General features: G+C 48.7%; 2 protein-coding genes across 6 annotated transcripts in view; both read left to right on the top strand.

Annotated features, from left to right (window-relative positions):
• The window catches only part of LOC310751711 (lysosomal acid glucosylceramidase-like), a 142,894-nt gene that overhangs the window by 3,245 nt on the left and 113,324 nt on the right, over positions 1–26,325 (top strand). The window lies entirely within an intron of this gene.
• ENTREP3 (endosomal transmembrane epsin interactor 3) overlaps positions 1,287–26,325 on the top strand; it is a 33,156-nt gene continuing 8,117 nt past the window's right edge. Inside the window, exons 1-11 of one of the 5 annotated variants that reach the window (XM_083591138.1) lie at positions 1,287–1,456; positions 1,822–3,547; positions 7,440–7,496; positions 11,814–11,990; positions 13,044–13,145; positions 13,715–13,822; positions 15,433–15,593; positions 16,482–16,581; positions 17,760–17,847; positions 20,912–21,451; positions 24,681–24,752. In XM_083591138.1, the coding sequence (XP_083447264.1) occupies positions 3,323–3,547; positions 7,440–7,496; positions 11,814–11,990; positions 13,044–13,145; positions 13,715–13,822; positions 15,433–15,593; positions 16,482–16,581; positions 17,760–17,847; positions 20,912–21,451; positions 24,681–24,752 (1,630 nt within the window). In that variant the 5' untranslated portion in view covers positions 1,287–1,456; positions 1,822–3,322. Of the gene's footprint in view, positions 1,457–1,821; positions 3,548–7,439; positions 7,497–11,813; positions 11,991–13,040; positions 13,146–13,714; positions 13,823–15,432; positions 15,594–16,481; positions 16,582–17,759; positions 17,848–20,911; positions 21,452–24,680; positions 24,753–26,325 lie in introns of all 5 variants that reach the window. The other 4 variants (XM_083591137.1, XM_083591140.1, XM_083591139.1 and 1 more) reach the window with 4 other exon arrangements.

Raw genomic sequence — 26,325 nt, 5'->3', positions numbered from 1 at the left:
GCGACACCTTAAAAGTGAACAAATTTGTATTTCTGTTCATGTATGAAAGTGGAAATGCATTAAACCAAGAGTGATTAGTTGCTTATATGATGGCAAGAAAACCCCCCAAAACCTACTGCAGATAGGGATGGCCATTGGTGTGGGTTGGAACCTGCATCTTGAATAATCCTCAAATAAAAACATATCATCAAGACCATGGGTAGGCAAACTAAGGCCCGGGGGCCAGATCCGGCCCAATCACCTTCTAAATCCGGCCCGTCGATGGTCCAGGAATCAGCGTGTTTTTGTGAGTAGAATGTGTCCTTTTATTTAAAATGCATCTCTGGGTTATTTGTGGGGCATAGGAATTCGTTCATATTTCCCCCCCAAAAAATATAGTCCGGCCCCCCACAAGGTCTGAGGGACAGTGGACCGGCCCCCTGCTGGAAAAGTTTGCTGACTCCTGATCAAGACCCTTTCCAAATGGTCATTGGAACAACATTGATTTCCCCCATTCCCTGAAGTGAGGTGACTGGCTGTATTTATTCAAAAGAAGAGGCACTCTGCGCATGCTCAGATGCAGACACACCCGCACCAATGATGAAGCACCATTGGTGTCAGGTTAAAATTCCAGCTCCTCTTTCTCAGCATAAGGGTTGTGAACAGAGGCAGATTTAAGGGAGCGCAACCGGTTCACTCTCACTGAGGTGAGAGGGCGCTGCTGGGGGTGCTACCACAATGACTTAGAACAGAAGCTGAACTACGGAGGGTGGGGTGTGAATTTGGGCGTTGTGCAGGGTCCTGCTGAAATCTGAAAGCCCAAATTATTGCTTGTAAATTTGGACAGGCCAGATGATACAATTTTATTGGACAGCTGAAGCCTAATGCAGACCTTGAGTTTATTACCCTGTTTTGGAAGCAGAGGATGACTGAACAGATATCTCCTTAAATACAGCGTCTATGCATTATTATTATTATTATTATTATTATTATTATTATTATTATTATTAAATGTGTATGCAGTTATGCCAGGATTAGCACACGAGTCGAGTTCTCAATCGAAACAATGCAAAACTAAAAAAAATCAGCCCTGGTCCTGTTAAAATGGGCAGGCTACTACCAACAATCGCTAGCTCATTCCTGAAAGATCTGAGATTTTCCCTGTTCTTCTTATGTCCCTTGCCATCCAAACAGGGAAACTCTGGAACACAATTCTCCACACCCACCCTGCCCAAGCTGGGCTCCCTGTACCCTTCCCCTGGCAGGGCAAAAGCATGGGATCCTAGTCCTTGGCTGATTAACTACAACTCCCAAGATGCATCACGGCAGGGCGTGCCCTTCCTCCTTGCAGCATCAGGACCAGCCGAGCATCCTCCAGAGAGAGGGATGCAGGCGCCTGGCAGGGGGAGGTGGCTCCTGGAACATCCCTGGCCAAGAGCTGCCCTGCAGCTGGGCAGGCAGACTCCTCCCATGCGTGGTAAGTCTGCAGCTGTGTTTAGCTCCTGGGGGTTTTTTGGGGGGGGTGAGGAAGAAAGATGAGATGGGGAGCAGAGGGGAGCGGGGTGGGGTGGGGTGAGGTGGAGGGTGAAGCAGAATCTGTAGCAAGCCAGCCAGGCTGATGGCTGGTCTCTTTCTTTTAGAAGCAGTTAGATGGAGGGATTTGGGTGTTTTGCAAAGTTGGGGGCTTCCCAGTAGACCTCTGGGGTGGGGTGGGGCAGACCAAAGTTTATAGGGAGAAGCTGAGAGAGATGAGCCTCCAGCCCACACTGTGATAGGGAAGCCGAGGTGCCCAGCTTTTAACCAAGACGGTTTATTTTATCCTGTGGCAATTCTGTTTTTCAGACGGCTCGGAGTTTTGTGGCCTCTTTAAGAGCTGACGCCTTCTGTCCGCACGGCGCAGAAGAACAAGCCTCTCCCCCCACGGCTGGGACCCTCTCCCCACCCACCCCCTAAAAAACTTTTCCTGGGTAATACTTGAACTCTGGCAATTGCCAGCCTCTGTGCCAGATGAGACTGGTGCCTTCTGCCGTACCAAGCCGAGCTGCCACCATCTCCTGCTCGGGGTGGTTACCGCAGCGTCAGGTCGGTTTGCCAGCGGTTCAGTGAGAATCCTCTGGGGTTTTGAAGCTGACTCCGGACATCTTTTCCTGATCCATCTGCCAACGCTGGGTTGAGGGGAGGAGGGAGGAGGCAAGCCGCGTGGATGGCAGCGGTGGTGCCAGGCCGCCTGTCAGAGGAGCAGCGGTCGGCTGAGAATCCATCGCTCGTCCGGGAACCGCTTGGTGTTTCTCATCCGTCGGAAACAGCATCAACCGCTTGCTGCTGCTGTTGCGATTCTCTCTCCTCCTTGGGAGCAAACTCCTGTCCGGATAAACAACCACCCCATGGCTGCCAGGCAAGGGTCCCCTTTGGGCCATGATGACCCCTGATCCGGGAAAGATGGCTCTCTTGAGGACCCCGGCTGTGGAAAAAGTCAGAAAGCCCCTTCTTTGCATAACAATCTCTCTGCATCCAGTCCTTCATCTCCTGGCGGCCTGGAGGCCTTCTTCCAATGGGAGAGCGCAAAGGCCTGCAGATTCAAAACTGCACGGTGCGTTTTAACCACAGCCAGGCTGAGAAAAAGGGCTAACTTTCCCCATTCGACTCCCAAGTGATGTGGTTAGATGCTGTTCACGTGGGACCTGGAGGATTCACATTCTGCTGGACCGATTCACGTGGACGACGGGAGGGTTGGGTTGGTGGCTCTGTCTCTCCAACCTCTGGGCTTTTGAGGTTGGGATGCTCCCTCTCCTGAAGCCAAACTCTGATGTTCCTTCTCCTGGGCAGTGGCTTTCTTGGGCGGGGGGAGATCTGGAAGTTGGCATCTGCTTCTCCCCGGAGGTGGCATCCAGCTAAAAGCGAACGTGTGCCAGGGCTAAACTCTCCTTGTCACCCCTCGTCTCCTCCCCTGGAATCCCTCTCCCGTCGGATGCATTTATGTGTGTGTTTGCTCAGGGCAGGGGCCCTCCACGCATGCTCAGAGGCACCCTTTCCCCATTGAGACATCTTCTCGGGCGGTGCCCTGGTGAAGCCGTGCTGCTGCCTTGGAATTATACACCAACATCCGCCCTCCTTTTCGTCGGTTTCTTCTCACATGTACAGAGCCCGGAGAGTCAAGTGGATTTGGGGTTAGCCAATGAGAAGCTGCTTTTTGGAAAGCCGTAAAAAACTTGCCTCTTTTGAAAAGCAGGTCCTGTGCCTTACGCAGGAGGGTTCAAGGCCTAGCCTTTGAGGACCAGGGTCGCTTCTGTTTACGGCTGCTTCTGGGGTCCCTCCGGAAGCCGCCCTCCTTTGGGCCAGAGTCATGCCCTCCAGGAGCGATTCCAGCTACTCGCTGACGGCCCGCACAACGTCCCGCAGCTTCACGCACCTCCGCGTCCGGCGGGCCTGGCTCCAGATCATCCTCCTCCTCGGCTTCGTTCAGATGATCCTGGGCGTCCTGATCGTGACGCTGAGCCTACTGGTAACCACCAACATGCCCTCGCAGAGCCACATCCGGAACGCATGTCCTATCTGGGCTGGTTTTCCGGTGAGTGCATCTTGCATAGCACAGCTGGGTGAAAGCTCAGGCTTTCCCCAGATCCATTATTGGATCCATTATTGATAGATATTGGGCTTCCCCCACCTTCCCCATCCAGCACACATTGATTTAAATGTTTCTAGCCATTTGCAGATGATGTTTTAAAAGAAGAAGAAGGGGAAAAGGCAAAAAAAGCCTGATGTTATTTACTTATTTAACAGATTTCTGGGATGCCATCCATCAGCCAACACTTCCAAGAAAGATCTTTTTAAAAAACAAACAAACTACCCGCTAATTAACACTGAAATCAGCAGCAAAACTGAAAGCAAGTTGATAAGTAGCAATCATAATTAAAATATACAGCAGAAAATCCACTGAAAGCCCAGGGAAATCAAAACATATAAGCTGGATCTGGAGAGACAAACAAAATAGATACCAGCTAACTGTCCCAAGGTTAAGAATTATACAGTTAGGGAGCCACCACTATAAAGGCCCTGTCTGATTTCACCACCCACCTCACCTCTGGCAGAGGCGCCTGGAAGTTGGGCCTCTGATGCAGATTGCCATTAATGGGCAATAGGTTCACATGACAGCACTGAGAGCAAGTAGTCATTACAGTTCATTAATTACTCAATTAAAGAGAATAAATTACTCTGCAGACACAGTGGGTGTTTCACCAGGCGGGTTCTGAATTTCAAGTTCTCCCTGGTTTGGCAAACTTTTATTTGGTCTCTCATCATGTCTATTTGATTTAGGCATTTTAACGTTGGTTAGCGTTGGTTTTTACTTTTATAGGGTTAAACTTGTGGGTATAGGGTGGTATATAAATTCAAACAACAACAACAACGTAATTATTTACAGACACATTTCTAAATACTGCCATATTGTAAAATATCAAGGCGATGTTGTGTGACAAACTGGTGAACTGGAATATTCACTCCCCCATGAATGGGAAGTCAATTGGGGGCCACAGGCAGTGGTGGGGTGGACCCACAGCCAGAAGACCGTGTTGGACCTCTGAGGGTGGCAGAGGGCCTCCTCTGCTGATCTCAGCACCCAAGGGGGTCTCAAGGGAAGGAGCCAGCCTTCCAGTCCTTTAGAGCTTCAAACTAGTGTGAACACCTTAAATTATGCCCAAAAAGCAACTGGCAATGCATCTGCTTTAGAACACGGTTTTATGAGTTCCGCCTGGCCTTTCAGATGGACTCAGTCTATCCCCCCTCTCATATTATTATTATTATTATTATTATTATTATTATTATTATTATTATTATTATTATTATTAGATGGAACCCCTTATATGGGATTTGTATATAAATTTTCCCTTGGCTCTTTTTGCTGGCCCATGTAGGACCAGCATGGATAGTTGGCCCCGGTGAATATTTGACGTTTTCTCCCCTTATGGCTTTGATCTATGGGCTACCACTAAAACGAGGCTGCATTTTAAGCTGTATTTTAAACTGTATTCTAACCATAGCTGTCAACTTTTCCCTTTTCTTGCGAGGAATCCTATTCGGAATAAGGGAATTTCCCTTTAAAAAAGGGAAAAGTTGACAGCTATGATTCTAACTTATATTTTAATCAACTGTTTTTTGTTTTAATGTTTTTACTGTATTTATATTCAGTGTTAGCCGCCCTGAGCCCAGTCTTGGCCAGGGAGGGAGGGGTATAAATAATTTATTATTATTATTATTATTATTATTATTATTATTATTATTATTATTAAGGCAACCCCAACCAGTAATCTGGCTGCTGCCATTTTGCACCAAATAGAGTCGTCTTCTAGGGCAGCCCCACGTACAGCGCACGGCAGTCCTCTAGCACCCAATCTCGAAATATCTATGAGAGGAGGGCCTGAAACTTCAAACGACACAAAGATACTTGGCCCCCGCCCCCTTCTGAGCATTGTTTACACTGAGATCTAACAAAATCCTGTTCAGAATAGACCCATTGCAGCCAGTTGGCCTCAGTTAACCCTTGAGCATTAATATCAGTGGGTCTCCTCGGAGCAGGACTTAGCTTTAGGCACCAATCCTCCGTTTCCTCAGCTCGAGGCAGTTTCTGCCGGCTCTGTTTTCAATCACATCGCTTATAAAAAAAAAATGTAATCATGAATAATTTAGAGCGAATGAACTCCATTATAAAATAATAATAATAAAATCCACAGCCTACTGAGAAATGTTGCGTCCCTCCTCTGCTATCAGAGTCAACTCGGCTGCCAGCAGCCATGGGAAAGAACGCTGAGCTTTGCAGCCTCTCTCCCCTGTTTAATCTGGGACAGAGATGTGCCGACTTATTCCAGGAGGTCCTTCCTAGCAACTGCTAAAAAAAATCTCTGTGATTCGGTCACGCTTTCTGCAACTGTATTCGAGCTGAAACAGCTTCGAAACCAGCACTTCTCCAGATTTTTTTGTTTGTAGCGCAGTTCTGCAGCTGAGCAACGTGCATGAAAATGCATGCGCTGAGGTAAAGCGTGCCTAAAAATGCGTATGCTAAGGAAAAGAGCAGGCCAAAATGCATTGCGTCTGGGGAAATGTAAGTGTGAGGGGAAATACGCTTTGCAAAAATGTGCATTTTAGGCAATGCTGCGTAGAAAAGCGTGCCCATTAGGAGGTTCGCACTAAAATGCTGGCAATTTATTGGGAAGAAATGGTTGTTTTTTTAAACAAACCGTACAGGGATGTGAAAATAGGGGAGAACTGAGCTTAAGATTTGAAAATTATTATTATTATTTATTAAATGTGTATGCTACCTTTTAGCCATATATCTCAGAGCCGTTGACAACATAAAACTGCAATATAAAAAACACAAAATACAATATAAAGAACAACAACAAACCAATACCCCCCCATATATTTAAAAGGGCATCGGGTGTCAGCCCAGGGCCTGGTTAAATAGGAAAACTTTCTCCTGGTGCCTAAAAGTTTATAATGAAGGTGTCAGGCGAGCCTCCTTGGGGAGAGCATACCACAAAAGGGGAGCCACCACAGAAAAGGCCCGTTCTCGTGTTGTCGCCATCCACACCTCTCGTGGAGGAGGCACTCAATGAAGGGCCTCATAAGATGATCTCAGGGTCTGGGTAGGTTCAAATGGAAAGAAGTGGTGCTTGAGGTATTTCGGTCCTGAGCTGTTTAAGGCTTTATAGATCAAGAACAGCACTTCGAACTGGGCCCGGAAACAGGGGCGAACAAAGGCATCGTGAGACCCGGGCCGTACGTAGTGACGCCGCACATGCAATATACATAGCGGTTTGCTGGCGCCGGTGCTCCAGCGCCATATGGAGAGTGCCAGGATCCCTCCGTCGCCGCCACAGCTGCGAACAGAGGATCCTCTACATGCGGCTGTAGCGGCAACGGAGGGATCCCACCGCCGTCCTTATGGTGCTTGATTGGCGCCGGCGGCAAACCGCAATGTGCGGCAGCGTTACATACAGCGTGTGCGTGCGACGCTACACATGGTGTACATAGCGGTTTGCCTCTGGCAGCCACAAGCAGAGGATCCTCCACATGCAACTGCGGCGGTGCAATGGCAGCTCGCGCTGCCGCAAGTTCCCGCAGGGTGCCTTCTTGTCACACCCCAGACATGGCACCCGGGGCACACCGCCCATCCCCCCCCCCGTCCCCCCGTCCCCCCGTCGCGACACCACTGCCTGGAAACTTATTGGCAGCCAGTGCAGTTGGACCAGGATTGGTGTAATTCTGCACTAGCTGAAGTTTCCAGTTTGGGGAGACATGTTTCTTCTTTAAAAATAATAATGTATAGAAGTGGGCCATCCCACCCCATGCCAAGCTCTCAGCATCTTCCTTCTCACCTAGAGAGGACCAGCAGTGGTCACTCAAAGCCACTGGTAGATCTTTGGCAATCAAGGCAACCTCTCTTCTCTGTGTGTCTTGATCTCTAGTTGGCATTCTCCGGAGTGGTTGGCATCGTCTCCTGGAGGCGCCCGTTCACCCCGGTGGTAAGTATTGACGCTTCGTTCGTGTTTGGAATGAACTAGTCTAGCGTGGTGTAGTGGTTAAGAGCAGTAGACTCATAATCTGGTGAACCGGGTTCGATTCCCCGCTCCTCCACGTGCAGCTGCTGGGTGACCTTGGGCTAGTCACACCTTTCTCTGAAGTCTCTCAGCCCCACTCACCTCACAGAGTGTTTGTTGTGGGGGAGGAAGGGAAAGGAGATTTTTAGCCGCTTTGAGACTCCTTAAGGGGAGTGAAAGGCGCGATATCAAGTCCAAACTCCTCTTCTTCTTCTTAACACAGTTAACTGAATTAATTCAGAAACCTCTGGGCTGCACCTGAAAGTCGTTCCCGTAACTGCCAAGTTAAATGAACACAAAGAAAGTTCTTTTGGCGGTGGAACTTTGGAAGGTTTCTAGTTCATCTTCAAGTTCATTCTCTTCATTTGCTTTTTTAAAAAAATAAGCTTTGGAGTTTTCGGGCCATTAAAGTACATAATTGATGGGGGAAATACATGGAAAAAAACCATTCACACACCACTGTATGTTTTGATGTTTGCTTCATCTTCTTTCAGTATATAGTGGTACCTCAGGTTATGAACTTAATTCATTTGGAAGGTCTGTTTTTAACCCGAAACTGTTCTTAACCTGAGGCGTGCTTTAGCTAATGGGGCCTCCTGCTGCCGCCTCGCCGCTGCCGCGCGATTTCTGTTCTCATCTTGGGGCAAAGTTCTCAACCTGAGGTACTATTTCCGGGTTAGCGGAGTTTGTAACCCGAAGTGTTTGTAACCCGAGGTACCACTGTATTCTATACTTCAGCAGCCTGCAACTGTCTGAATGTTGAGGATCATTCGGACGAACTTGAATCGAACTCTGGACTGAACGAGTTTGCTTTGTAAAGGGACGGTCGTTCGCCGGAATCTGTTCCTCTTTGGACGTCTTGAACTTGAACCAAAACGAGTTCCGTTTCAGAACGAACTTCCCAAGCTCTGAAAAGCAAATGTTCTTAGGAAACACAAAGGGGGAAAGGGTTGATGTGCAGAAGGAAGGCTAAGCAGGCATAAATGGAAACAAATTGTCAAGAAACGCATTTATACTTCGGATTCCTTCCAGCTGAGGTTGTGCCAAAGGCTTTATGGAAAAGGTGGGTTCTGAGGAGGCCTTTGAACGGAAGGCGGGTGGAGAGAGGCATTATTGTTCCAAAAGTGGGGCATCATGAGATCAAGAGAAAAAAGAGAGAGAGAGAGATGAGTTGTCTTAGAAGGAAACCAACAGACAGGTGAGAGGGACATGATTAGGGCTGGGCAATATATTAATATATTGTCCAAAACTGGTTTGAAGTCCCTATCATGATATCGGTTTCATAATTTTTGACCTAGCAATATCTCACGAACCATAATACGTGTGTGCGTTTGTGTGCTATGCAAAAATCACAACACGCGGAAAACCGTGAAGCCAGCCGAGCTCCATCCTTATTTCAGACTTTGTGATATATCAGTATATCGCGATGTTGATGAACCGGATATCGCGATGTTGAAAATCAGATATCACTCAGCCCTAGACATGATAAAGGTAAAGGGACCCCTGACCATTAGGTCCATTCATGACCGACTCTGGGGTTGCGGCGCTCATCTCGCTTTACAGGCTGAGGGAGCTGGCGTACAGCTTCCAGGTCATGTGGCCAGCTTCCGGGTCATGTGGCGAACCAGAGCAGCACACGGAAACGCCGTTTACCTTCCCGCCGGAGTGGTACCTATTTATCTACTTGCACTTTGACGTGCTTTCAGACTGCTAGGTTGGCAGGAGCAGGGACCGAGCAACAGGAGCTCACCCCGTCACAGGGATTCGAACCGCTGACCTTCTGATCGGCAATTCCTAGGATCTGTGGTTTAACCCACAGCGCCACCTGCATCTAGACATGATAGATGTGCTTAAAATGCTGCAAGTGGACCAATGGAAAGTTTCTCTCTCTCTTTCCTATAACGCTGGAATTTGAGGACATCAGATGAAGCCAATTGAGGGGAAGATTTGGGTGTCAGACAAAAGAGTCGCTTTTTCCACATGGCACCTACTGTGGAACTCACTCCTGCAAGAATTCGTGATGGCTGCTAACCTGGATGGCCGTAAAAGAGAATTTTGCGGAGGATAAGGCTGTCAAAAGGCTACAAGCCAGGATGAAATTTGTTCTCCCTCTGATTTGTGCTGTTGTGGAAGTCCTCCTTCCCCAGCTCTACTCTGTAGGGTCTAACCCTACTTCTAGCACCTTCCACTGTGTGGCGATAAAGACACATGACACAAATATTTAGGTTAATGGGCAAAAAATGGCCACAACTTTATTGGTTACAGGAATGAGCGGTATTGACTTAGGCATTGGTCTTATTAACCAACTATCTGGCTTCAGCCCGATTGCTTGAAGACCGGGAAGGGTTAACCACCAGTAGAGGGAGTCCCAGTAGTGATGTATGGAAGTGAAAGCTGGACCATCAAGAAGGCTGATCGCTGAAGAATTGATGCTTTTGAATTCTGGTGCTGGAGGAGACTCTTGAGAGTCCCATGGACTGCAAGAAGATCAAACCGATCCATTCTGAAGGAAATCAGCCCTGAGTGCTCACTGGAAGGACAGATCCTGAAGCTGAGGCTCCAAGACTTTGGCCATCTCATGAAAAGAGAAGACTCCCTGGAAAAGACCCTGATGTTGGGAAAGATGGAGGGCAGAAGGAGAAGGGGACGACAGAGGACGAGATGGTTGGATGGTGTTCTCGAAGCTACCAGCATGAGTTTGGCCAAACTGTGGGAGACAGTGGAAGACAGGAGGGCCTGGCGTGCTCTGGTCCAGGGGGTCACGAAGAGTCGGACATGACTAAACGACTAAACAACAACAAGGGGGAAGTCCTGCTGATGCACATCAACTAGGAACTCCCCCGGCGTCACCGATAGGGGGCGTGCCTTAGGTCCTCACCTCCACAGGCTTCGGACAGGGCCACCCCCCCCCCCAGAATCCTTTACTGGACTACCCTTCAATATGCGGGGCAGGTGATGGCGCTTCCTCCCCCCCTTCATCTACATGACAATACCCCTACCAATGCCTAACCACCAATGCCGAGGAAGTTGTGACGATTTGCTACGAGACAGGCGAAAAACCAAGTGGCTGGTGCCAATTTGCCAAGTGGAAAAAATTCCTACCAGGCCCCTCAACGGCGACCAACCGAGGTCCATAGCAAGGTCAAGGACGGAAACCTTAAAGGGCGGGAGGGTGGGAAACCTGATGAGCTGAGGTGGCAAAAGAGGGAGATCCCCGGCTGCGCTAGTGTGATATCGCGCCAGCCATGCCCCCCCCCCCCGGCTGGCCAGGGGATGATGCGGCTAGGGATCCCCTCAATCGCGCGGAGGCTGAGAGCCAGCCCCCGCGCACGTGGAGAAGGCGTGAAGCCCGCAACTCCTCCACCTCTCGAGTTCGGAAGTGGTTTTGTGCACACTTAATCGGCCTGGGCTGGAAGGAAATCTGCCGTCTGAAGATATTCCTCGCTGTGACTGTTTTGGGATGGGCCATAGCTCAGGGGGCACAGTATCTGCTTTGCATGCAGAGGGTCCTGGGTTCGGTCCTCAGCATCTCCAGGTAGGGCTGGGAGGGAGAGAGACCCCTGCCTGGAACCCTGGAGAGCTTCTGCCAACCTGTGGGGCCTAGGACCCACGTACCTACAGGACCCCGCCTCTCCTGGTATGCCCCGCGAAGGAGCTTAAGGTCCACAAATAACAACACCTTGGAGGTCCCGAGCCTCAAGGAGGTTAGATTGGTCTCAACTAGGGCCAGGGCCTTTTCAGTACTGGCCCCGACGTGGTGGAACGCTCTGTCACAAGAGACTAGGGCCCTGTGGGACTTGACATCTTTCTGCAGGGCCTGCAAGACAGAGCTGTTCCGCCTGGCCTTTGGTTTGGACTCGGTCTGACCCTTGTGTTTCCCTCCCCTTGTGGTCTTGATTTATCAGCTACTTTAAAATGAGGCTGCATTTTAAATTGCATTTTAACCTGTATTTTAAATTGGTTTTTTCCCCTTTTCCTTCCCACCCCCTTTTTCCTCTATTATGTTTTTACTGTGATTTTATTGGTGTTAGCAGCCCTGAGCCCGGCTCTGGCTGGGGAGGGCGGGGTATAAATAATAATAATAATAATAATAATAATTATTATTATTATTATTATTATTACTGAGCTAGATGGGACAGCATTCTGGCAAGACACCTTCTTCCTCCATTTCCTGTGTGTGTCTCTTCCCCCTTCGTCTTCCTTAGGGATTTAACGGCCTTCTTTCTCCCCGCCACCCCCCAGATTACCTTCTTCACGCTCCTCTCAGTCCTCGGAGTCATGCTTACCTTGGCTGGCTCCATCCTCTCCTGCCAAAATGCCCAGCAGCAGGTGAAGTCCCTGGAGGCTTGCGAGCCGGTAAGACAACGGGACCGTTATGCGGTCTGGAAGGAGCAGGGGATACGGAGCCTGGACTTCCAGGTGGGGTTTGACGTAGAGCAGAGCTAATACGTTACGTTCTTCCTCCAGCGCAGCCTTCCACAACCGAGTGCTCTCCAGGCATCGCCAAGCTCCCGGCAGCCCCCTGGCAGCTGGCACGGCTAATGCTGAGGGATGATGGGAGTTGTAGTTCAGCTGTGTTCTTGGGCTCCCGCTCCCATCAGCCTCGGCCAGCCTGGCCAATGGTCACGGATGATGGGGGTTGTGGTTCAGCAACGTTATTGGGTTTCCAGCTCCCGTCAGCCTCAGCTAACGCAGCCAATGGTTATGGACGATGGGAGTTGTAGTTCAACAACGGTCTTCGATGATGGGAGTTGTAGTTCAACAATGTTATTGGGTTTCCAGCTCCCGTCAGCCTCAGCTAACGCAGCCAATGGTTATGGACGATCGGAGTTGTAGTTCAACGACGGTCTTCGATGATGGGAGTTGTAGTTCAGCAATGTTCTTGGGCTCCAGTTCTCATCATTCTCAAGCGGTGTGGCCAGTGATCGGGGAAAAGACTCCAGCGACATCTGGAGGGCACCTGGTTGGGGAAGGTGGCTTCAAAGGGGGAAAAGCAGCTTTCGAAGGGGGCGCTTTGGAGCAGAGGGATTGGGGAGGAGGGCCCACTTAACTCTTTCTCTGCCAGCTGCGCCCCCCCAAAAACGCCCCACTGCATCCCTCTTCCCTCTTCCAAGCATGCATGTACCATTTTACATTAGAGTATTTCTTTGCGTATTTATAGCAATGGGAATATGAATTGTTTTAGTTACTGCATAGTTCGGTTTAGTCGCGACAGGGCTGTGGGGACTTGCATGGTTGTGTGCCAAACACTTCGTGGAAAGGTGGGTGTCGAAAGAAGTAAGAGGGGAGGCTTCAAAAGTTGTTTTGGGGTGGGGGCAATTCCAAGGATAAAGGAGCAACAGGGGAGGAAGGGAGGAGACTACGAGGCCCATGGTGCTGTGCAACTGCAGGCAGGCCCAGAAACCTTGCCTCGTGTTAAAGTACAACATTTGCCAGCAGCACACTTACAGACTTTTCCTGCCTCCCCAGCAGGGCACCTCTCCATCTCAGCTGTGCCCTTGCTGCCAGCTGGGAAGCTGCGGAAGTAACGCAGAACTGGATCCAAATTGCTCCAAGGTCCGCCTGGTCCTCAAGGTGAGTAAACAAGGATGCTCCTGATTGCAGACGGATCTATTGGCGGTTTTTGATGAAGGTTACATTCTGCACCCGACGTTTTATGGGAGGTGTGTGTGTGTGTGTGTGTGTGTGTGAATGAGAGTGTAAGAAACAAAAATTGCTGTGTGGTCTGATATGTTCACCCACAACTTAACAAATCCAGGGACACTTTTCAGCTTCAATGGATTTTGTATGAGGACTGATTTGTAAATCCGGGGACTGTCTCCGGGAAACAGGGACGTCTGGTAACCTTATTTTTCAGTCACTTGGGGCCTGGGCAGGGAGAAAAAGGCATGGATAGCCAATCCGGTCAAGGGAAGGTTTTCCAAATGTGTATCAACTTGATGGCAGGACCTAGAATCAAATCTAGATGAAAAGCAGTGTGTTTAGGGTCCGCAACGAGCTCTTCCGGGTCGAGGAAAGCTACCTTTGTGTGCCGCAAACGGGTTAGTGTTTAGGCAGCCAGACTTATCAAGCGTTCCTTTGCAACCACAGTGACAATGATCTGTTTTGACACCCCCCACCTCCCCCCTTCCCTGCCCCTTCAGGACCTCCTCTTCAGTGTGTGTGGCCTGACTGTTTTCGCCATCGTGGTGTGCACCCTCTCTGCCATTATGTGTTGCATCCAAATCTTCTCTTTCGACATCCTCTATGCGGTGAGTTCCAGAGACGGACGGCCTGCTCCCAGCTTGCCTCAGATTCACTTGGGAACGATCTGAGCGTTTTCAAAACCTCTCCTTATCCTCTCAAAATCTTTTCAGGGCTGTCTTTCACACCCCCATTTACTGCAAACTCACTGCCAGTTTAGAAATAATAATTTAAATTTATTTTATTTTATTTTTTAAAAAATTAAATTAACATTAAAATTTTTTAAATTAAAATGTTTTTTTAACGAATTTAAATTCAAAAAATTCAAAAAATTAAAATTATCAATTTACCCCACCTTCTTCCCTGACAGGTAAAATCTTCATGCAAACTGCACATGCATCCTGTATTTTGTTATGAAATACTACTCTAATAACTTTTCTCAAACCAGCTCCACGCAAATTAGGAGTATTTAAGCTTCTCCTAAGTCATCTCTAGCCGTGGTGTGAATGCCTTTACGTAGGGTAATGATGCCCTGGTTCTGCTGTGTAGCCAAACAGAAACAAATCTGACACTGATGAAGTTGTGCTGATGTGAACAGTTGGAATGGGGCGAGGTGGGCCTGTGAAATGCACCAGATGTGTTTTGGGGGGGAGAGAAACAACTTCACAGCTGATGGTGGATCAGAAAGTTTGCTATCCCTGCCATTCTTGTATGCTAAAACAGAGCCCTCCCAGCCAATCTTTAAACCCCCGCCCTCCTGAAAAAACCCACCCCTCACTCACCACTTCCCTTTTGAGCAGTGGGATTGAAAGAAGAATGTTGAAGTTTCGCCCTCCCCTTCGATCTCCTCCTTCAGTGGTAGCATCTACATTATACATTTCTTTCTTTTCTTTCTTTTTAAAAAGTTCATATCCTGCTTGTTACCATCTAGGTCTCAAAGCGTCTCATCAGAATAGAAATCGAAGCATAATTTAAAGCTCAGAAAAGCAATTTCAACAAACAGCACCAGAAAATGTAAAGCCTCAGAGAAGCATTCGTGGTGCAAAGGTTCTCCTGAAATAAAATGGTTTTAATTAGGTGTCTGAAACTCATCAGGGACAGCAGTTTCTGTGACTTCTTGTGGGAGGGAGTTCCACAGAGTTGCACCCACAACACTGGAGGCACAATTCCTTGTTGATGTGTCGTGATTCTGGTCACATGGAAAGCCCCATGGCTTCTTCCAAAGAATCCTGGGAACTGTAGTTGACCCCTTGCGAAGCAACAATTCCCAGCACCCTCCGCAAACTACAGTTCTCAGGATTCTTCATTTGGATGTGACTCTTAGACAAGTTTCCCAGGTTCTGATAAATCCAATTTCTGGGCTTCTTTGGGACTGATGGGTTGCAAATTATGCCCAGGAAACAGACTTAACCCCAGGGCTGCATACCCACCATACATTTAAAGCACACACCCACTTAAAAAAACCTGGGAACCGTAGTTTGTTAAGGGTGCTGGGAACCGTAGTGTGGTGAGGGATAGACTAAAAGTTCCCAGGATCCTTTGAGGGACGCCGTGTGCTTTAGACACATGGTGTGTATCCAGCCTATGTCAACAAGAGAAAGGGCTCCTCAGAACATCAGGCGCCTTTCAGATCTTGCCCAGCCCCCTCACTTACCCTGTTTTCTGTCTCCTTCCACAGCTGTCCCCTCCACGTTCCAGCTCCGTGACACTGGATTGCACATCACCCCCGGACACGTTCTTGCAGCATATGTTGGACCTGGAAGAGTTTGTTCCCCCAGTGCCACCTCCGCCCTATTACCCTCCAGAGTACACCTGCAGTTCAGAGACGGATGCCCAAAGGTGTGTGGGGGGGGTTTGGAGAGGTGGGGGAGATAAGAGGGGGAGCCTGGGAGCAGTTTGGGGGACAAAGAGGCTGAGGATGGAAAGAAGTCTTCCTTGTTTTTAAATACAGCGGTACCTTGGTTCTCGAACAGCCTACCGTATTTTTCGCTCTATAAGATGCACTTTTCCCCTCCTAAAAAAGTAAGGGGAAATGTGTGTGCGTCTTATGGAGCGAATGCAGGCTGCGCAGCTTTCGCTGAAGCCAGGAGAGCAAGAGGGATCGATCCCTCTTGCTCTCCTGGCTTTGCTTCGCTGGAGAGCCTCTGTGCAGCTTTCCCTCTCTGTGCAGCACCCCTTCAGCGAAGCTTTGCTGGAGAGGCGCTGAGCAGAGAGGGGAGAACATTTTTTTTCTTGTTCTCCTCCTCTAAAACTAGGTGCGTCTTATAGAGCGAAAAATACGGTAGTTGTCGAACAAATCGGCTCCCAAATGCCGCAAACCCGGAAGTAAGAGTTCGGGTCTCTGAATTTTTTTTGGAACCCGAATATTTGACGCTGCTTCCGCGCGAATCAGAAGCCACACCTTGGTTTTCGAATGGTTTCAGGAGTTGAATGGACACCCGGAATGGATTAAGTTCAAGAACCAAGGTACCACTGTATGCAGGTTCCTAGTCCTTACTGATGCAAAATGCAGGCTTGAAACTGTACGGATTGTGTGTCTCTCACAGGTGGAGATGGGCTTCAGAGCATCTCATCTCTTATTTTTTAAAAACTAATGCTTCCCCCCCACCCCGCTGTTTTCACTGCATACCATTCTGACCTCCTTAAGGGAAAGAGTGAGATATAAATGCATAACCAAGAAGGAAAGTGCGTCATGGACAATGAGGTTATTATTTCTCCTCCTGACAGCATAACCTACAATGGCTCAATGGACAGCCCCGTTCCTCTCTACCCCACTGACTTCCCTCCCAGTTATGAGGCCGTCATGGGACTCCACGGAGACAGCCAGGTAAATACATCGGTACAATTCAAGGCAGGAAGGTCTTCCTTTTGGTAGTGGTGGACTTACGATTTTGGAGTCCTGAACCTTGAAGTGTCATGGAGACGCCTTTGCAACCAGCAACGAGGTCTCGGTAGCCCCTGATACCTGGTTACAAGGGGGTTGTTCTATGACAGATCACCACACCTTTACAGTATCTAGGCTATATATATCAATATATTCCAGGTTCTTTCCCTGGAGGGAAACCAATGTCTTCCTAGAGGAAGTGAAGGAGACTTGAGATAATAATAATAATAATAATAATAATAATAATAATATGCCTCCCATCTGACTAGCTTACTCCAGGCAGCTCCCAACAGAAAATAGTAAAAGCACAACAACAAACATTAAAAATTTCCCGATACAGGGCTGCCTTTAGATGTCTTCTAAAAGTCAGAGACCGTTTTACCTCGGTTTTCAAACTCGAACACCGTAAACCCGGAAGTAAATGCTTCGGTTTTCGAATGCGCTTCAGAAGTCGAACTGTAAACACGGCTTCCGTATTGAGTTTTTCGTATTGAGATTTCCATTTTGAGGCTTCCGTTTTGAGTTTTCGGTTTTCAAACGTTTCGGAACTCAAACGGTCTTCCAGAACAGATTACGTTCGAAAACTGTGGTACCACTGCAGTTGTTTATCTCCTTGACATCTGATGGGAGGACGTTCCACAGGGTGGGTGCCACTACCGAGAAGGCCCTCTGCCTGGTTCCCTGTAACTTCACTTCTCGCAGGGAGGGAACTGCCAGAAGGCCCCCGGCGCTGGACCTCGGTGTCCGGGCTGAGCAATGGGGGTGGAGAAACTCCTTCAAGTATACTGGACCGAGGCCATTTAGGGCTTTAAAGGTTAGCACCAACACTTTGAACTGTGCTCGGAAATGTACTGGGAGCCAATGCAGGTCTTAGGACCGGTCGTAAGCTAGTTTCTATCACCTAGCCAGGCAAGTGAGAGGCATGGCTGCAATAAGATGGGACACATTTCAGCCAGGCAAGAAACCTTAGGAAGGCTTGAAGCAGGGCCCAGTAGGGGGTGTGGCTTGGGTAAGAGTCATGAGGGCCAGAAAGAGAGGCTTGGAGGGGCCGCATTCAGCCCCCAGGGGTGAGGTGTTCCCAAGTTTGCTGCGCACCAACATTTTCTGCCTTTGCTCTGCAGGTGACTCTGTTTGACTCGCAGTTTACAGATACCTCACACGGTCCTTGTTCTTGCAACCGGGTCCCATCTGTTGTCCTCAGTGGTGAAGGTAAGGACCTTTGTAGGCATGCATCCCTAACGATGGACCTGGGTGGACCAGATCTCTGACAGGTACAGTGAGGGGGGAAAGTATTTGATCCCCTGCTAAATTTGCCTGTTTGCCCTCTGATGAAGGAATGACCAGTCCATAATTTTAATGGTAGGTTTATTGTAGCTGTGAGAGACAGAATAACAACAGGAAAACCCCCAGAAACCCAGAAGACAAAAGTCAGAAATTGATGTGCATTATAATGAGTGATGGGCGATGGGAGAAAGGCGATGGCAAACTTAGACAGTATCTTAAAAAGCAGAGACATCACCTTGCCAACAAAGGTCCATATAGTTAAAGCCATGGTTTTCCCAGTAGTAATGTATGGAAGTGAGAGCTGGACCATAAAGAAGGCTGATCGCCGAAGAATTGATGCTTTTGAATTCTGGTGCTGGAGGAGACTCTTGAGAGACCCATGGACAGCAAGAAGATCAAACCTATCCATTCTGAAGGAAATCAGCCCTGAGGGCTCACTGGAAGGACAGATCCTGAAGCTGAGGCTCCAATACTGTGGCCATCTCATGAAAAGAGAAGACTCCCTGGAAAAGACCCTGATGTTGGGAAAGATGGAGGGCACAAGGAGAAGGGGACGTCAGAGGATGAGATAGTTGGACGGTGTTCTCGAAGCTACAAACATGAGTTTGACCAAACTGCGGGAGGCAGTGGAAGACAGGAGTGCCTGGCGTGCTCTGGTCCAGGGGGTCACGAAGAATCGGAAATGACTAAACGACTAAACAACAACAACAATAATGAGTGAAATAAGTATTTGATCCCCTATCACCAGACAGATGTCAGGCTACCTGGTATCTTCACTGTATGTAACGAGCTGAGATTAGAAGCACCTGCTGTAAGGGAGAGGTCTTACCTGTAATCCCAGCTCGTTACAGTACCTGTACAAAAGACACCTGTCAACAGAAGCCATCAATCCAGCAGATTCCAAAGTAGCCACCATGACCAAGACCAAAGAGCTGTCCAAGGATGTCAGGGACAAGATTGTAGTATGTATTTTGATGAAGTGATCTGGAATATTTACTTTGCTGCCCCCTCCCCCACCCAAAAAATTCCTGCGGACGCCTGTACTTGGTTGCTCTACTCTAGGCGGGGGAGAAATTTGATTTCACTTCGCATTCAAAGGCCTAATTGGTACTTTGCGGAACTATACGTGAATCCACACTTCAGAATCCACACTTTTCCAGGTTTTGCAGTGCATTTCTCCACTGAAGTAATGTGTGGAAGAATAGGAACACCAGATGACTATTTTGATAGACAGTAGATTCATATTTCTATCTCCTGCCCATCGAAATGTGATTCACCCTATTGTGTTTGTTTTGTTGCTTTCTAAACTATGTGCAAAATGAGAAAAGAGTATTTTTAACAAAATAAAACACGCATGCACTAAGGCAAAAATGTCCATAAAAGGCATACACTCGTGAAAAGAACACACCCAAAAATGCATTATATATGGGGAAATTGCTTTCCCAAAATGCACATGATAGGGGGAATTGCATATAAAAATGTGCACACAGGGAATTTGTGCTAGAATGCGGATGAGTTTAATGAGGACTTCACTTTCTTTTTCTTTTTGGTAATAATTTTTATTTGGTTTTGCTTATTTTCATACCACCACACATCCGAAGTTACAAGATTCTCCCAAATCTCTGGACCTCCCACCTTCCCCTCAATGGGTTCTGTTATTAAACCTTTCCTACTGCATATTTTTAAAACAAACCAAGTTGTTGGTTTTTTTAAGTAACTCCATTATATCCATAGTTCTTGTTACATTACAAGTGTTATTGCAGTCCTGCTAAAGTTTTCAGCTGCTTACAGTGACCTTTAAGGTAAATTGTAAATTTCCCCCACTCCTTATTAAATTTTTGGTCTTTCTGGTTCTGGAGCTTTCCGGTCAGTTTTGCCATTTCGGCATAGTCCAACAGCTTCATTTGCCATTCTTCTCTGGAAAGAACTTTATCTTCCTCCACGAGGACTTCAAAGACGGGAACGATAAAAATCCCAAACTAGCATGGAAGAACGGGACCTGAGATGGGGAATATGCAAAACGGAGAGGGCTGCAAATGGACAGATTTAATATTAATATTAAAAATAATTTATTATTTATACCCCGCCCATCTGGCTGGGTTTCCCCAGCCACTCTGTGCGGCTTCCAACAAAACACCAAAATACAATAACCTATTAAACATTAAAAGCTTCCCTAAACAGGGCTGCCTTTAGATGTCTTCTAAAAGTTTGGTAGTTATTTTTCTCATTGACATCTGGTGGGAGGGCATTCCACAGGGCGGGCACCACTACCGAGAAGGCCCTCTGCCTGGTTCCCTGTAACCTGGCTTCTCGCAGTGAGGGAACCGCCAGAAGGCCCTCAGAGATGGACCTCAGCGTCCGGGCTGGACGATGAGGGTGGAAACGCTCCTTCAGGTATACTGGACCGAGGCCGTTTACGGCTTTAAAGGTCAGCACCAACACTTTGAATTGTGCTCGGAAACGTACTGGGAGCCAATGTAGGTCTTTCAAGACCGGTGTTATATGGTCTCGGCGGCTGCTCCCAGTCACCAGTCTAGCTGCCGCATTCTGGATTAGTTGTAGTTTCCAGGTCAGCTTCAAAGGTAGCCCCACATAGAGCGCATTGCAGTAGTCCAAGCGAGAGATAACCAGAGCATGCACCACTCTGGCGAGACAGTCCGCGGGCAGGTAGGGTCTCATCCTGCGTACCAGATGGAGCTGGTAGACAGCTGCCCTGAACACAGAATTGACCTGTGCCTCCATGGGCAGCTGTGAGTCCAGAATGACTCCCAGGCTGCACACCTGGTCCTTCAGGGGCACAATTACCCCATTCAGGACCAGGGAGTCCTCCACACCTGCCCGCCTCCTGTCCCCCAAAAACAGAACTTCTGTCTTGTCAGGATTCAACCTCAATCTGTTAGCCGCCATCCATCCTCCAACCGTTTCCCCTGACCCTGGAAGCGTGCCATTTTTACTAAAATGGCTCTCTCTCGCTCTCTCTCCCCTGCAGCGGTTTCCATGGACAGCGGCTCCCTGATTATGTCGGAGATCGTGGACATTCCTGGCGATAGCAGCCCATCCGAGGACTCCTGCCTGCTGGACGCCAGCGGTTCTGTCTGCTCGGTGGATTACGTCTTGTTCCGCTCCATCCAGCGCAGCCGGGCTGACTACTGCTTGAGCGTGGACTGCGGGCAGTGCGGCCTACACCCTCAGAGCCCCAACCTGCAGGGCCCTTTTGAGGAGACACCCCAGGCACGCTTGCGTGGGGAGCGCTCGTATTCCTGCTCCACGCCCGGCTCCATGGGCTACGAGGGCTTGCGGGAGGCGGGCAGCGCCCATACGCACAGCTGCCAGCGCCTGGAGAGCTTAGGCCAAAGTGCCGGGCCTTGCTTCCCCGAGGTGCGGGTCAAGCCCAAGGCCTCACTGCCGGGACGCAAAGGCGCCGGGCGGCAGCGCCGGAGCAGCGAGGCCTCGTACCAACTGCCTTCTGTCCGGGGTCCTCTGCTGAGGTCTCACAGCGATCCCGGGATCCTCACAGCCTGCGAGAATGGTGAGTAGACCGAGCTGGAGGAAGCTGGATGGGGGACAACGTGGCGTGGGTGTGTTTTGTTGCGATGTGGACAGATGCTGGGAAAGGATATACAGTGGTACCTCGGGTTAAGTACTTAATTCGTTCCAGAGGTCCGTTCTTAACCTGAAACTGTTCTTAACCTGAAGCACCACTTTAGCTAATGGGGCCTCCTGCTGCTGCCACACAATTTCTGTTCTCATCCTGAAGCAAAGTTCTTAACCCGAGGTACTATTTCTGGGTTAGCAGAGTCTGTGACCTGAAGCGTATGTAACCCGAGGTACCGCTGTAATTGGTTTAACTGACACTGAAATGGAATGTCTGTGTAGTGGAATGAAGGTTTAACATTGAGAATGCCTAAATACGTGTTGGACCATGATGGTCCATTGGCACAATCCAACAGGCTCCGAAATGCTGGTAGATTTCCTAAAGAGGATTTTCTAAAATATAAAATTCGCAAATTGCTGCAGAATGTCTGTTGCTGGAATCTGTCTGAAGCGTATGTAACCCGAGGTACCACTGTATTTATTAGATATTATCAGTGCTGTTTTTTGTAGAAGAAGAGGTACTGGAACTCAGCATGAACGCCAGCCTTGTTCTCTTATAATGGCAATGGTGCCAGCGGCGGAGGAAGGGGGTTCGGGCCACTCTGGGTGTCATCACTGATGTGGGGGGTGACAAAATGACAAAAATATGAGTTTTTTAAAAATTGGGCTCATGAAACTTTTTAGTTCAGTCAACAAATGTAATGAAATGTGGTTGTCACTGGCCGACTGGCATGTTCTCTCCCTCCTCCTCGTCATCATCATCATCATTTTTAATTTGTATACCGTCTTTCTATCTTACAATACTCAAGGCAGTTTACTAGCTGAAGAAACAAAAAATGTACATCTTATAACAATCTAATGCAATAGAAAAATGTGATAATAAAACATAACTTTGAAATAGGCAACCTCCATCAAAAAAGTAACATTCAACAATCATTAGAATAGTATAAAATAATAATATCAGCATATAAAAGTTAAACAGAAATCCACTCAACAAGTTACAATAATATCTAAACTATAATCAATAAAACAATGGCAAGCCACAGTACATAAAACAATACAATACACATTGAGAAGCAGAGAGTGGGGCAAGGCAGGTGGAAGGAGGCCTTGCCTGATGGAGTCTCTCCCCTCAGTTCTTCCTCCAGGAACAGCTCCCTTCTGAGGACACCTCAGTCCTCAGAAGGGGTCGTTCGTTCGTTCGCTTCAGAACCTTTCTTCTGCCCGAACATCACAGTGACCGATGCCAACAGACATAGGCACACGTAGGGATCCATAGAGTCTTCGTAGCTTGCGTAACAGACCTCAGCAACTCAGCATTTTGGCTAATCTACTTTATTTACATATAAACACACATGGAGCACTGCAACATGGCTCCCTCTCTCTCTCTCTAGCATCAGACAGCAAAGAGAAAAAGAACAAAGGGCAATAGTCCCACTTCACGGCACACAGTAACACAAACATCCTGTCACTTCCCACTCTGTGGAGTCAAAACATACACCGTCATGTGGAAGACAACAATCCCATGACTGCAATCACGGAGCAGGAATTCTAACAATTACCACGGGGCCTGCAGCATGCCCGAGCCACATGTCTCTCCTGGGAGTGACGTGGTGGCTTAGGTGCCTGCAGGTTCCACACGGCCTGAAATGGCAGCATGGGCTTTGTGTCTGCCCACCGCCTCTCCCTCAGCTGCCCTACAGCTGAGGGGGAGGTGGCAGAGAAGAAGAAGAGGAGTTTGGATTTGATATCCCGCCTTTCACTCCCTTTAAGGAGTCTCAAAGCGGCTAACGTTCTCCTTTCCCTTCCTCCCCCACAACAAACACTCTGTGAGGTGAGTGGGGCTGAGAGACTTCAGAGAAGTGGGACTGGCCCAAGGTCACCCAGCAGCTGCATGTGGAGGAACGGGGAAGCGAACCCGGTTCCCCAGATTACGAGACTACCGCTCTTAACCACTACACCACGAAGCTCCATGCAGCGCGCCCTGCCCCCATGGGCGGCTCGCCCCGCCCTGCTGAATGGCGCCCACCTGAAAGAAACCAACCACTGGATATTATCCTTCCTTCCTCACGTTTGAGTTCAGCAGAATACCATCCTTTTGCAGCTTCAAAGGAAACTTGGCCTAGTTTTAGCCTTTTGGTTTGAGTAATCCAGGACGCTTTAAGGCAGACTGGATTTTCCTGGCATTTCCCCCCTTCAAATAACAAGCACACAGTCTCGTAAAAGGTAAAAGTGACATTTACTTTCTCGGAATACTTGTTGAAGAGTAACCGGTACAGCAGCTTTGCTCAGGCAGGCTTCAATTGGTAATTCAGCTACCAAGGCATACAGTGGTACCTTGGGTTACTTACGCTTCAGGTTACAGACTTCGCTAACCCAGAAATATTACCTCAGGTTAAGAACTTTGGTTCAGGGTGAGAACAGAAATCGTGCTCCGGCAGCGTGGCAGGAGCAGGAGGCCCCATTAGCTAAAGTGGTGCTTCAGGTTAAGAACACTTTCAGGTTAAGAATGGACCTCCAGAACGAATTAAGTACTTAACCCGAGGTACCACTGTACTTAAGTCTGGCTTGAAACGTAGTCTGAGCTTGGAGCTCAAATATGGCAGATGTCGTCACGTTGCTGGCACAGCGGAAAGAGATGTAAAGAGGGAGAGGACGTGCCCAGGCAGGTAGGATAATATATAGCTATGCCCCCCCCCGCCAATGTCAGGGCACAGTAGGATTGTATCTCACCAAATTCTCTCTAGCAGGCTTACAGGAAAACTCTGTGAGTTCAGCTCCCTTTATGTACCTATCTAGCAAAACACAAATTGTTGGTTTGTCTGCATCTTAAATATCCCATATGTGCTGTTTTCAAGGCCGTGCTTTCTCACAAGAGTATGTGCTATGTATTATTGCACCCCCCCAGCATTTTTGGGGTGAGATCTCAGTGCGAAATCACACAAGATCACAGCACTCAAAGTGGCCACCATGTTCGCACTCAGAAAAATGGGATTTCCCGGGTTTTTCCCCCACGGGACACTTGCATGGTATGTACCTCGAGATGCTGGGGATTGCATCTGGGATCTCCTGAATGCAAAAGGTGTTCTCTGCTTCTGAGCTACCGAAACACCCCCATTTAAAACCATTTCTTTCCCGCCTTTCATTTCCTCACTCCCCACCAGAAGCAGACTTCCAGGAGGTATTCTGCACCAAGGCGTCGGAGGAAGATGGGCCCAACTCCTCAGCAGATACAGGTGAGGGAAGTAGCTTGCTTTGGTAGCCATCTTTGGACCTGGCTGTTTGTGATCAGGCAGATCCAGCTGAAAGTGCTGGCTGCTGAAACTGAGTGAGGTTGCCATCTTTGAACCTGGCAAACAATGAGCCAGCGGATACAGGTTGAGGTCAGCGACTGCTTGAATCATGAGGACTGCTACCTTGGAATCCAGACAGTTCCCACCCACCTGTTCCTCCGTGCAGATAAAACACGCCAGGAGTTCAAGGAGTTAATTGCCCTCACAGGATGTCTTGTCTCTAGTTACATCGTTTTATTTTAAGACACAAAGCAGGTGATTAATGACAAATTGCCTTGAATATTATTACTAGCAGTTTTTGGCATCATTCTTCTTATGAAAGTGTAGTAAGTCTGAACGCTGTACTCATTCTTACTACAGTGCAGCCTAAAACATTGTGAACATGCTCATCCTTGCATGGCAACTGTGATCCTCAGAAGGGACACCGCTGAGAGTAACCACCTGCCCCAGCAGTATCTTTAGCCTGCACTAGAAACTGGACTTTTAGTGTTGCAGCTTCAGCCCTCTGTAATCAATTAACAGCTGAAATGAGACAGGTGTCTAGCGCCTTGAAATCGAGGTGGCTATTGTAAACACTGTACGTTTAAGAAGGATTTCCTGCTCCTGTGACTCAGGGTCCTTCCAGACCTCCTCCTTATTGTCTCTCCATAGCTATTTGTGCTCATTATGGTGTCAGGAAGGTTATACAGACGACTCCTCACGTGTGAGCGATCTACTTGTGCGTAACGGAGCCAGGAACCTAGAAGTGGAACCCGGAAGTGGGGAGCACTCTGGAGAGTCCTTGTGGCTCGTAAGGAGACCCTCCCCAAAGACTGGGGAGGATCTTCTCACGAGCCACGGTGTTCCCCGCTTTCATGCGTTCCACTTATGCGTGCAGGGGCCCTGAATATAAACCCCTCGTAAGTGGGGAGGTGCCTGTACACAATCCCACTTCAAATATTGTTTTTGCATGAAGAAGTTTCAGGGCGGACGTATTGCTTATTTTCCAGTTGGTTCGTGTCCCATCACAATCCCAGTGGGGTGCCAGCACAATCCCAGTGGGGTGCCATCGCGGCTGCCCCCCTGCCTGCGCTGGGTGCCACGCCCCCAGGATGCGTGCCATGACCCTACGGGCGGCACGCCCCGCCCCCAGGATGTGTGCCAGCCCTGCCCCCACCTGCTCTCCGCGCCCCCCCGGTGCCGGAGCATAAAGCTCCGCCACTGTGTCCCATAGCATCCTGCAGAAATCACACAACCTCTGATACCCCTGTGTCCTGTACCCCACCATCAATTGTGATGTTCAGAGGTAGAGTGCCTCTGAAGATGGAGGCTCTTATTAAAGGTAAAGGGTAAAGGGACCCCTGACCATTAGGTCCAGTCGTGACCAACTCTGGGGTTGCGGCGCTCATCTCGCTTTATTGGCCGAGGGAGCCGGCGTACAGCTTCCAGGTCATGTGGCCAGCAGGACTAAGCCGCTTCTGGCAAACCAGAGCAGCGCACGGAAACGCCGTTTACCTTCCTGCCGGAGTGGTACCTA

The sequence above is a fragment of the Podarcis filfolensis genome, assembly GCF_964270895.1.
Source record: "Podarcis filfolensis genome assembly, chromosome: 16".
Classification (NCBI taxonomy): Eukaryota; Metazoa; Chordata; class Lepidosauria; order Squamata; family Lacertidae; genus Podarcis; species Podarcis filfolensis.
This window is presented reverse-complemented; position numbering and strand designations above follow the sequence as displayed.